Source organism: Triticum aestivum, chromosome 3B (genome assembly GCF_018294505.1).
Source record: "Triticum aestivum cultivar Chinese Spring chromosome 3B, IWGSC CS RefSeq v2.1, whole genome shotgun sequence".
NCBI lineage: Eukaryota > Viridiplantae > Streptophyta > Magnoliopsida > Poales > Poaceae > Triticum > Triticum aestivum.
In genome coordinates this window covers 45,447,560-45,459,733 of record NC_057801.1, presented here as the reverse complement: position 1 = coordinate 45,459,733, position 12,174 = coordinate 45,447,560, and the positions used below count along the sequence as shown (strand labels likewise).

The 12,174-nt window shown below is 47.2% G+C and overlaps 2 protein-coding genes across 2 annotated transcripts; both read right to left on the bottom strand.

Annotated features, from left to right (window-relative positions):
- Window positions 1-215: 215 nt before the first annotated feature.
- On the bottom strand, window positions 216-2,337 carry LOC123064647 (uncharacterized). The gene is made up of 2 exons (XM_044488084.1): window positions 1,190-2,337; window positions 216-1,109 (listed from the first exon to the last, which is right to left on the bottom strand). Exons 1-2 carry the CDS (start codon window positions 1,535-1,537, stop codon window positions 1,077-1,079), a joined length of 381 nt encoding a protein of 126 aa, XP_044344019.1. The 5' UTR covers window positions 1,538-2,337; the 3' UTR covers window positions 216-1,076.
- A 965-nt stretch (window positions 2,338-3,302) lies between these two features.
- Window positions 3,303-3,967, bottom strand: LOC123064645 (uncharacterized). The gene is made up of 3 exons (XM_044488083.1): window positions 3,823-3,967; window positions 3,643-3,742; window positions 3,303-3,534 (listed from the first exon to the last, which is right to left on the bottom strand). The coding sequence occupies exons 1-3, from the start codon at window positions 3,949-3,951 to the stop codon at window positions 3,377-3,379; spliced, it is 387 nt and encodes a 128-aa protein (XP_044344018.1). The 5' UTR covers window positions 3,952-3,967; the 3' UTR covers window positions 3,303-3,376.
- Window positions 3,968-12,174: the final 8,207 nt, after the last annotated feature.

The following is a 12,174-nucleotide window of genomic DNA, read 5'->3' as shown; positions in this document are numbered from 1 at the left end:
TTCACACCCGCTCACAACGAGAGACAAAAGGGGGACGCCGGAGGGCATAGGAGTGCCAGATTGCAAAACGGACAACGGGAAAAATGCTCGGATGCATGAGGCGAACACGTATGCAATGCAATGCACATAATGACATGACAAAATGCAACACGCAAGAAAATGACATGGCAACGGCGGCAAATAACTGGCAGACACCTGGCGCATCGAATCCGGTGTGTTACATCCACGTCCACATGTTGACACTCTCCATGGATGCAGCTGCCATCCATGGCGGCGGCCCATGAACAAAGCCCCTAACTCCTCTGCCAATGTGTGCTTGTGGAGAAGGAGACTGAGGTTGCGGATCCGCTGCCATGGTTGCTGGGAGCAGCCTTGAAACAATTACCTGAATTCACAACCAGAACTGAATTTAGGAACCATCTAAAAAATAACATTCCAGACTGCAATTATCAAATGTAAAACTGTAGTACAGCAACGCAACCAGGATCTGAATTTTAATTCCCAAACTGCAATTATCAATTATCAAACTGCTATGATTCAATGCTAGTGGGATGGAAGGAGAGCAGAACACGGATATAGGCTGGCGATGGAGAAGATAAGGACATGGACGACGGCTGTGTCGTAGGTTCGTGTTGTCCACTTGGTGTACTTGTCTTCCTATGCAGCTCCAGAATAAGGCCCAGGCGGCCAAATCGGGAGCCGCCTAGGTTGGGAGCGGCCAGCTTCTAGCATCCGAGTCAGGCAGCGCCAGACGCATGGGCAACGAGGCAGAGGGCGGCGACAAGGGCGTGTTGCCTGCAGTCCAGCACGCCTTCCTCATGGCACACCTCCGACTCAGGCTCATCAAGTACGTTGTATCAGGAGACTGGAGAAGAAACATAGGAGACATGCGACATAACTGCAAGCAATTAAGTGTGAATGTACATACATATCAACTATTCTTGGTTGGAGGATGAACAAACAACACATCTCAGGGTAAGAAAATGACTAGATTTGGTAGATAGATACCTTTGATTGAGGGCTGGATCGTGGATCTTGGGCCATATCCCATGGTTGCTCCAACCAAGTCAATAAGCTTACCTTGCAAGCCTCTCCGCTTCTCTCACAGCCTGAAAAACAATCGAGCAACTAAGCCATATAGTCAAAGGTCATTGTTCTCTTTTGGTGCGACGACTTGTCAGTTACTGACCTTGTATTCGACAAGGAAATCCCTAACCAGACCATAACCAATGTGCTGCTTGCCAGTAGCAACATTGTTGGTCACGACAAAACAGAAAGACTGCTCACGGAGAAAATAGAAACACTGCTCACAGAACTCCATCTTCACCAGAAAAGAGGCAGCCGCGGGGTGGGGCATAGACGGCGGCGAGGAGGACGCCAGAGATGGCCGTCGCTTGGAGGTGGAGGTGGAGGCGGAGGAGGCATCAGCGGCGTTGGAGAAGATGGAGCCGTACCTTTGCTTGATGCTTGATTGATAGGGAGGGATAGGTGGGTCAATCCCCACCCAACCTAACCTGATCACTGATTGGTCAACCATCACATCCCACGGATCGAACCTCTCTCTCTAGATGATGACAACCGCCAAGGCCATGGAACCTGTGACTTCCAAGGTTTGGTTTTTCCACCTTGACCTACCATCTCTTGTGACATTCAAAAAGAACCACCAAGTCAGTTTGGACATAAAAAGATGTCTCCAATTTCTAATGGTAAGTATTTACAATCATGCACTGTGGCAGCAATAATACATACAATACCAGGTGGAACCTCCACTTTGATATACTAGTAAAGGTGTTGTATGAAGCCAACCACACTAGAGAATGTATGGAAGACTTCACTTATTCAACAACATGGACTATAGAGCAGTCAACACTCAGCAGTTGAAGATACCCATAGATACCCAGTTATACACAGTTCTCGTACCACTTGATAATATGCATTAATAATGTAGATAGAGTGTTAGGCTTCGTTGCTCAAAAGAGATGGATTAGAGCACCAAGGGTTGTTATCTAAGAGAGGTATGCTTTTTGATTAAGGTTTTGGTATACACAGTGATGCACATGACCATCTAAAAGTTCATTAGCAATTGAATCAAATATACAACCCATAAGGCTGCATAGGGCCACCAAGATCAAATGGTTTTCATGCTAATGGACAATAGATGTCTTGCTGGTTGGCAAAAAAACAAAGTTCAAAAAATCCCTAGGCGTTAATTATGTGTTTGGCCACCTACTTGCGCTTTTCTAGCTTAGGCGTGATTAGGCAAAATTAGGCGCGATTAGGTGTTAGTACTGTAGCTTGAAGAAATAAGCTAGATGGGCTGGCCTAGCCCATTAAACCACAGGCCCATCTTCCTATTCTCCTACTAAACTCTCGTATGTGCACAGTCGACAAAAAGGTAGGTTTCCTCCTCACGCCGCCTCTTCCCCTCGTCCTCTCTCCCTTCTGCAAGATGCGGCCTCTCTCCCTCTTCCTCTACCCCTCCCTCGATCCCTCGCCGGAGAAGCTCGATCCCTCACTGGAGAAGCTCGATCCCTCGGCGGAGAAGCTCAATTTGTTGTTAGAGTGGTTGAATCCTCGCCGGTAAGGATGAATCCTCGCAGGAGAGGTCAAATCCTTGCATGGGAGATTGATTTCTCGCCTGAGAAACGTGATTCCTCACCGGAGAACCTCGCCGGCCACTTTTTTGAGCGCCTAGGGCCAAAATGAGGTGCTATGCCAACGCCCAGCGCTTAAGCATGCCTAGGCGAGCGCCTAATAGCGCCTTCTTGAACAGTGAAAAAACAATAGATGTGCTGCAAGTCTAGAACCTTCACATATCTAAATCGACAGTAACTTTTTACTGGTTGGCAAAAAAAAGGAAACAAAAGATGTACTGCACGTCTGCAACCTTTACGAATCTAAAAAGGTCAGCAATTTAAGATGAATACCTCCCAAAGAAAACCCCTTTCATAGGTGAAGTATGAAATCAGCAGGAAGTATGAAATCAGAGGCAAAGTGAGCTAGATCAAGTGTAAACCGAAACACCATCAACTACAGTGCTTAAACTATATACTTCAAACCTGTAAAGTATCCCAAACCTACTTATACTAAAGAAGACCATCAACTTCACAAAAGCAAAAAAAATCCCAACTTGTACTTCTTAACATGGAAAAGCATAGAACCAGTTAAAAGCATCTTGGGTTGTAAAATTAAAAGTTGTGCCTTGTGACCAGCATGGCCACTACTGCATTACTCATGATATAAAAACTCATCTCGAACTTCATGAAGGAGGAAACAAAGACATTTGAATGGTCGGGACACAAAGGGTCATAGTGTCGCATAAAAATCAAGGAAAGTCATAACCAGAGGAGAAAACTGTACTACTCATCAGTGATCATTAACAACCTTGTTGAGCAAGAGAAAATAATCTGCCAGACGCGTAGAGGGCAGGCGCTGCCAGACGCACGCCTTGCTCACGGCACACCTCCGACTCGGGCTCATCAAGTGTGTTGTATAAGGAGGCGAGAGAAGAAGCACAGAAGACGGGCAGCATAACTGCAAGAAATTAAGTTGAATATACATACATATCAAATTTTCTTGGTTGGAGGATAAAGAAACAGCACCTCCCAGGGTAAAAAACGGCTAGATTTGGTAGACAGATACCTTTGATTGAGGGCTGGATCGTGGATCTTGGGGCATATCCTTTGGTTGCTCCAACCAAGTCAAAAAGCCTACCTTGCAAACCTCTCCGCTCTCTTGCAGCCTGAAAAGCAATCGAGCGACTAAGCCTGATAGCCAAAGGTCATTGTTCTCTTTTCATGCAACGACTTGTTAGTTACTGACCTTATATTCGAAAAGGAAATCCCTAACCGGACCATAACCAATGTGCTGCTTGCCAGTGAGATGGGAGTGTGTCCTCTCAAGAACATCGTTGGTCACCAGAAAACAAACACACTGCTCACAGAGCTCCATCTTCACCAGAAAAGAGGCAGCCGTGGGGTGCGGCGTAGACGGTGGCGAGCAGGATGCCAGAGATATATAGCCATCGCTTGGAGGTGGAGGAGGCATCAGCGGTGTTGGAGAACATGGTGCCGCAGCTGTGCTCGATGCTTGATTGATAGGGAAGGGTGATAGGTGGGTCAATCCCCACCCAACCCAACCTGATTACTGATTGGTCAACCGCCACATCCCACGGATCGAACCTCTCTCTCCAGATAATGACAACCGTCAAGATCATGGAAGCTGCGACTTCCAAGGTTTGGTTTTCTCTACCTTGACCTATCATCTCCTGTGGCATTCGAAAAGAACCACAGAGTCAGTTTGGACATAAAAAGATGTCTCCAATTTCTAATGGTAAGTATTTACAATCATGCACTGAGGCAGAAATAATACATAAAATACAGGCGGAACCTCCACTTTGATATAGTAAATGTGGTGTATGAAGCCAACCACACTAGAGAATGTATGCAAGCCTTCAATGATTCAACATGGACTATAAAGCAGTCAGCACTCAGCAGTTGAAGATACTCATAAATATCGAGTTATACACAGTTCTCGTACCACTTGATAATATGCATTAATACTATATTACAAAATGCTAATAGCACTGGATAAAGCGTTAGGCTTCATTGCTCAACAGAGATAGATTAGAGCACCAAGGGTTGTTATTTAAGAGAAGTAGTATGTTCTTTTATTAAGGTTTTGGTATACATGTGATGCACATGGCATCTAAAAGTTCATTAGCAATTGAATCAAACATATAGCCCATAAGCCTGCATTGGGCCACAGAGATCGAATGGTTTATTTGCTAATGGACAATAGATGTCTTGCTGGTTGGTAAAAAAAGATGTCTTGATGGTTGGCAAAAAAAATACATGTGCTGCAAGTCTGGAACCTTCACATGTCTAAATCAACAGGAAGTTTTTTACTGGTTTGCAAAAAAGGAAAAAGAATAGATGTACTGCACGTCAGCAACCTTTTCTAAAAAGGTCGGCAATTTAAGCTGAATACATCCCAAAGAAGACCCCTTTCGTAGGTGAAGTATGAAATCATAGGTAAAGTAAGCTAGATCATGTGTAAACTGAAACACCATCAACTACAGTGCAAAAACTAGATACTTCAAAAGTGTGAAGTGTCCCAAACCTACTTATACTAAACAAGACCATCAACTTCAGAAAGGCAAAAGAAATCCCAGCTTGCACTTCTTGACATGGAAAAGCATAGAACCAGTTAAAAGCATCTTGGATTGTAATAGTAAAAGTTGTGCCTTGTGACCAGCATGGCAACTGCTGCATTACTCATGATATAAAAACACATCTCAAACTTCATGAACGATCAAACAAAGAAATTTAAATGCTCGCGACACAAAGGATCACAGACTCACAGTGCTGCATAAAAATCAAGGAAAGTCATAGCCAGAGGAGACTACTCATCAGTGATCATTAACAAACCTTGTTGAGCAAGAGAAAATAAACTGCACAAACTGTTTTGTTTTGCTGGGGAATAAAACATAAACTAGGAAACAAAAAATAGACACTCCCAAAAACCATAGACCCAGTTTAGAAAGCAGGATCGATTCTTAGAAAAGAAGAAAAAATTACATGAGCTAGTATGTGAATTAAGTTGTCAAAGGACATTTTTTGCCAAAGGTGATAATTTTCTGCATCAAGTTTAGTCCAAAAACATCTCCCGCATCAAGTTTAGTTTAGAAACTAGGCAACAACGGAGGCGCGATAGCTTGAAAAAAATGTCACAGTCAAGAGGGATCGACCTTCTATGGGGAGTTGTGGTGGACGACCTCACAGTAGAGGTCGAGTTCGGACTGAACGATGTCCTCCTTAGCTTGGGTGCATGTCCACGTCGTCATCGGTGTCATCCGTGGAACTGGAGAGCTAGTGCTGCTCCAAATATAAAAATAATCATCTTATCAACCTGATGTTCGACATTAAATCACTACTACATCATGACTGTCCTACTATACAGAGTCCATCAATCATGTCAAATAAAGAGATCAATTTCTCTAGAGGCAAAGCTTTTACCAGGAAAAACAATCTCTACCCAGTATCATCAATTATAGGTAATCACAGTGAGCTGGTTCAAGTAGAAATACAAGGCCAGCAAAATAAACCCATTTGGGCTGCCTCGCCTGTGTATATGAGCATATAGGTCAACAAAAATAAACCCATTTGGTATGAATATTTATGTTCTTAATTACTAGATGAACGAATGTCACAGAGATCATCACAGTTCAATATACAGGAAAAAGCAAAACTTTGGATTGTTGATTGGCCACGTCTGATTTACGCTATCAAGTCTTAACAAATAAAAATTCAAATGACGTTCCTACATTTTTTCCTTCAATCACAGATCACGTGTGTTCATCTCGTCTAGTTTTCCTTTCCGACATGTGGTTATCTGTCTGGGCCAACCTCACTAGATGGATGGGACGATGCAGCAAGAGTGCCTCTGCCTCTGCTGGCTCTAATTGCCTCCGCCCAGTGTCAGGCTCTATAGGTCGTCTCTTCTTCTTCACCTGGGCCGACTGCTTCCTTAGATTTTGCAGAGCACCATTCTGTGCAGTAAAAATATGGCTGCAGTCCAAAGTGTCGATTTTCAGCAGGCCAATCTGCTCATTGACTAGTTTTGTGCATTCAAAATACAGTAGGACAAAAGTTGATGAATCATTTTTGCATAGTGAAAAACAGTAGGCCACTTGGTTTTTACTTGTGTTATTTGATTTTTGAATAACGGAAGTTTTCTTCTTTGTCTGCAGAAAACCCTAGTGTATCACATTTGTTTGTCGTTATCCTCCGAAAAATGGCATTGTTGCAGGTCAATTTCGCTTGATGCATCAGTTCAGTTGCAAAAAAGAATAGCATTATACCTTGTTGTCTACTCTGCTAACTTCTTTTCCTATACTATGTAGGTCAGCTTCGCTTGATGCATAAGTTCAATTTCATAGTGCACGATAGGCATGATTCAGTAACAATGCGACTTCAGTTAGTTCGTAGCCATTGTCGGTGTCAAAACCAGCGGATCTCGGGTTGGGGTTCCCGAACTGTGCGTCTAGGCGGATGGTAACAGGAGACGAGGGACACGATGTTTTACCCAGGTTCGGGCCCTCTTGATGGAGGTAAAACCCTACGTCCTTCTTGATTAATATTGATGATGTGTGTTACAAGAGTAGATCTACCACGAGATCAAGGAGGCTAAACCCTAGAAGCTAGCCTATGGTATGATTGTTGTTCGTCCTAAGGACTAAAGCCATCCGGTTTATATAGACACCAGAGAGGGCTAGGGTTACACAGAGTCGGTTACAATGGTAGGAGATCTACATATCCGTATCGCCAAGCTTGCCTTCCACGCCAAGGAAAGTCCCATCCGGACACGGGACGAAGTCTTCAATCTTGTATCTTCATAGTCTTGGAGTCCGGCCGATTATGATAGTCCGGTTATCCGGATACCCCCTAGTCCGGGAGTCCCTCAGTAGCCCCTGAACCAGGCTTCAATGACGACGAGTCCGGCGCGCATATTGTCTTCGGCATTGCAAGGCGGGTTCCTTTTCCGAATAATTTATAGAAGATTATGAACACCAGGATAGTGTCCGGCTCTGCAAAAATAATTTCCACATACCACCGTAGAGAGAATAATATTTACACAAGTTCAATCTGTTGACGTATTTGATGGTGTGACGTCACACCACTACCAAGCCTTTTACTTAAATCGTTTTTATTGTACCACCTCAGCACGTTTAGCGAAGCGGTTTTCTTGGCACGTCTTGTCGAAGCAGAGATCGTGTTCCCCTTATTCCGGGATTCCCATAATTACGGACGTGAGTAACCCAACTGCACCCGTTGCCACGGCCCCTCCATCGAAGGCGGGTTCCAAACAGTCACGGGGACGGCTCTCGGTATTCTTCCTCTTTATAATGAGACCAAGGCCAGTTCCTTTTCTTCAATCCTCAATCGAATCCGCCCGTCGCCCCCGAGTTCCAACACCCAGGGATCCAGATTCGGGTACCTTCGACCTTCGACAATGTTCGGCTCTGATCTACAGGGCCGGTGGATGCCCTCCTCCATCACGGAAGAGGACGTGTTAAAGCTGAGAGACGCCAGGTACTTGACCTATGAGATATCGCATAGGTTGCCTGCCCGAGGGCAAGTTATTCCTACTCCCGAGCCCGGCGAGAGTGTTGTATTCATGTCTCACCTCCGTCGGGGTCTAGGCTTCCCGACGGACCCCTTCGTGAGGGGGCTCATGTTTTACTATGGGCTGGAATTCCATGACTTGGCTCCGGAGTCCATCCTCCACATCTCATCGTTTATTGTCGTTTGCGAAGCCTTCCTCCACACTACCCCTCACTTCGGCTTGTGGCTCAAAACCTTCAATGTGGAGCCGAAGATGATTGAGGGGCGTCAGGCAGAGTGCGGAGGGGTAGTCATAAGCAAGAGGGCCGATCCTCCATGGCCCGAGGGCTCTTTTTAGGAGGAGCTCGGCTTGTGGCAATAGGAGTGGTTCTATATCACCGCTCCCAGGGGCAGCAGGCAGAGGCCGCCGCCCGTTTTCCGCTCGGGCCCTCCATAATAGTTGACGTCATGGGTCAACAAGGGGCGTGACTGGGGGCCGTCCAAAGACGTACCCCTGTTGCAGGACCGGATTCGAGGCCTCCAAGAAAGGGAGATCAATCTAGTCGAAGTGGTACAGGTTATGCTGATCTGGCGCCTACTACCCTGCAAACGTCGCCCCCTCCGCCTGTGGGAATTTAATCCGGAGGGACCACGAGCTCTTCAACACTTCATGTGTTTGACACCCGCCGAGATGTACAAATTGTTCTTCGGATCGCAGGAGATGCGTCCGGACTTGACCGAGGATGCTGGCCTAAGCTGCAATCGCCCGGATACTCAAGTAAGTAGCCCTGTGTCCAGACACATCGTCCATCAATTTATCGTGAGTTTGCCTTTTGACCAACTATCCCTTGGACAGGAGTGGATAACGCAAGCAAAACTGATACGGTGTCTGGCCCCCTCCCTGAGACCACGCAGGATCCCGTGTTAATCAAAATGTTGGAGGTTGCACCTTCAAAGGAGGGCGAAGGGGGGAACAGGGGAACTACCACCTCTGCCAAGGAGGCCTTTAATAAGGGAGGAATCGAGAGTCCCTCCTTCCAGGGGGAGAAGAGGACAGCTTCCGAAGACCCGGAGGCCAAGTCCTCAAAGCGGGGAAAGAAATCTGTACCGGATGGTCCTGTGCCGGGAAGAGCCCCGGCCGTACTGTCTCCTCGGAGGAATCAACCCTCCAGCGAGCCGTAAGTAATAAGGGGAAATTTTGTAATAGTGGGTACCCCTGCTTAATTTCTGAGGATAACCGAAGTTTTCATCTTGTAGTTCGGATCTCAGCCTGTCTCAGCACAGCTCATCTTCGGGAGACCTTCGTCCGGAGATGATGGAGAGTGAAACGCCTCCATCTGCCGCCCCATCATGCGGGGCGGACGACCCTGAGGTGTCGTCGCGGAGGGTCTCCCCGAGTCCGGTGGGGCTAGAGAGTTCAGCACCCAGTGGAGTACGGCCGGTGGAGCTGCAGGATTTTCTTAAGAGGGCGTCTATCTCAGAAGATCACCGCACATTAATGAGTAAGGTGATTGAAAAGATCTTGTCCGCCGAGAGCGGGTTGTGTGAGGCCATCGGAAGCTTGCTGACGGGTTTTGAGGTACGCAAAAAATGATATACCTTTTGACAGTTTTGCACATAAAGTGCGCCCTGTATAGATAGTAGCCCCTGAGACTTGGTATGCTGTCGAAAGCGTAGCGTGCCAAGGATCATAATCTTAGTTATAGAATGTCGCCTTTCCTATGCAGGTGGCGGAACGTTCGGTGGCCAGCAGGACTGATGGAGCTACCGAACTGAAGAGGCAACTCGATGTTGCGGATGCGGACATCTCGCTGGTCAATAAACGACTTGATGAGTCACAAGGTATGTGGTTGCACCACGGTCGCCTAGTAAGGGAGCTGATGCCCGTTCCTTACAATTTGTATGCTTGATGCAGATGGTGCTACTGCTATGGAAGACCTTTGAGCAGAACTTGTTCGGGCCAAGGAGCAAGCCAGAAAAAGCGAGGCGGCTGCCTTGAAGGCAGCGGAAGAGCTAGAAGCCGAGAAGGCTGCTCACTGCCGAAGCAGGGAGGAGATGGCCGGAATGGCCGCGGAATTAAAAGTTGCTCCTGACCGCCAGGAGGTTCTTGAGAGAGAACGCCGAGCGGAGCAAGAGGACCTGAAGAAGGCCGACGCCGAAGCCAAGGATGCCCGAAGTAAGATGCGGGCTATGAAGGAGGAACTGCGTCAGGTCGGAGACATTGTGGCTAGAAAGCCCTTTATGCTCCATAGGAAGTTCACGAATCCGAAGTATGCTCAGCTGGGCCGTTTGTATGGTGCGGAGGATCCTTATCTGAACTTGGCAGCGAGTGCGGCGGACGCAGTCGTGCACTTCCGAAGCCAGAAGGATCACGAAATGGAAGAGCTTTTCTGATCTCAATTCCATAGTCCGGAGCGTCCACTTCTGTTGAGTGATCGGCTGGTTGAGTGGGCTGAGCTTAATACATTGTCCGGACTTGCCATGACGGATGTGGTCGCTCATCTGTGGCCGGGAAGGCCCAAGCCGAAGAGTTATTTTGGCTTGTTGCAGCAATTTCTTGAGGCGGTGCCGCGTATTGGGGCGATGAAGCGGTCGGCGTGTATAGAAGGTGCACGGATGGCCCTCGCCCGTGGTAAGACATACTGGGCGGAGATGGATGCCACCGCTATTGCATCCCGGGGTTCGGACAAAAGCCGATTCCCCACCGAGCACTATTTTGAGGAAGTCCTGCAGGGCGCTCGTTTAATAGAGTCGCAGTGCTCGAAAAATGTTATGTTTGAATGACATGTATGATTTTTGAGATCATGTTTATAATACAACGGCTTTTTATACTTGTGTGTTCAAGTACTGGACTATCTCCTGTGCGGCCGTATATGTATGTGTAATCTGAAAGATGGCAGACTTTGGCTTCAGCCCCCACGCACATGGTGCGGGGGTGTTTGCAAATAGAAAAGCGCTTTTTCACACTTAATGCAACGTCTTGGTCCTTTTAAGGAGGTGGTAGCGTAGCAAACTAGGCAACCGGAGTATAACGCTTTATCACTTTCACTTAGCCATAGGAGCTCGAATGTGGGGCTACTATATAGCCCCTAGCGGCACCGCGCTTCTCCGAACTCGGGGCGCGTATGTGCCTGACCGGGAAGCGGTCCTTCGTCAAAGCGTAGGAATTCTAAACATTCCAATGATCAATCGAGTGGTTGACCAGTCTCTCGCTATATCATGATAGTCAGTTTTCGGCTTTCTCTACTGAGGTGCTCGCCCGGCCGAACCGGGGCACAATCGCAGTAGTTCTCCTGGTGCCGCGTTAGCCGATGATACGGAACGTAAGGCAGCAAAACACAGGAGCCGGGCAAACCCAACATTTGACCAAAGACATGATTCGGAGCTGATGCATATAAGGCCTAACTCGAGACGCCGAACACTCCCTGAGGTGTTTGGTCTTTATGATACCGGGCAGAACAATGCCCTAAGCCCCTAGTGTCCGGGTATAGGCGGGAACTTCTGACGCGGCCGATGCCAAAACGCCAGCCTCCTCCTCGTCTATGGTAGGAAACCGGGGGATGTGTATCAACAAGAGATATTAAGAAAGGTTTATGCAGGGCCTTAATCTGAAAAGAATCCTTGCAACGGGTCCCTGCTGCACGTCTGCGCCTGTGTCTCCGTTGTGCTGTTTCCTGGACGGGTGTAGCACGTGCTTCATCTGTAAAAGAGAAGGACTTAGTTTCTAAGAAATATCGTGCAAAAGTTGTATTAAAGTATAATTTGGCAAATAAAGAAAGTTGAGCTTTATTGGCTCTCATCATTTAGACATGCGGCCCCTTATAAAAAGGGCGTATGCGGCTGAGAAGCCCCTTGTTTATTTACGCCGGACTCGCCTAACCGTGTCCGGGGTCTGAATGACCTATGTTTAGGGGTCTTGACCTGCAAGGTCGGAGTGGTTGTTAAAGCAGCCCCACGCTCTCCGTGGTCGAAGGACACTCGGAGTTACTCTTTAATGAGATTATGCCGCGTGGACCGGCCATTGTAAGTATAAGAGACGTGTAGTTTGGTATTGCGTTAAAGCGGGCAA

Bases quoted from the DNA above. Each gene is read 5' to 3' on its own strand.
- LOC123064647 (XM_044488084.1), bottom strand. From the start codon at position 1,537: ATGGTTGACCAATCAGTGATCAGGTTAGGTTGGGTGGGGATTGACCCA. The intron at 1,110-1,189 runs GTCAGTAACTGA...ATTGTTTTTCAG, and splicing joins ATTTCCTTGTCGAATACAAG to GCTGTGAGAGAAGCGGAGAG.
- LOC123064645 (XM_044488083.1), bottom strand. From the start codon at position 3,951: ATGGAGCTCTGTGAGCAGTGTGTTTGTTTTCTGGTGACCAACGATGTT. The intron at 3,743-3,822 runs GTCAGTAACTAA...ATTGCTTTTCAG, and splicing joins ATTTCCTTTTCGAATATAAG to GCTGCAAGAGAGCGGAGAGG. The intron at 3,535-3,642 runs GTATCTGTCTAC...AATTTCTTGCAG, and splicing joins GATCCAGCCCTCAATCAAAG to TTATGCTGCCCGTCTTCTGT.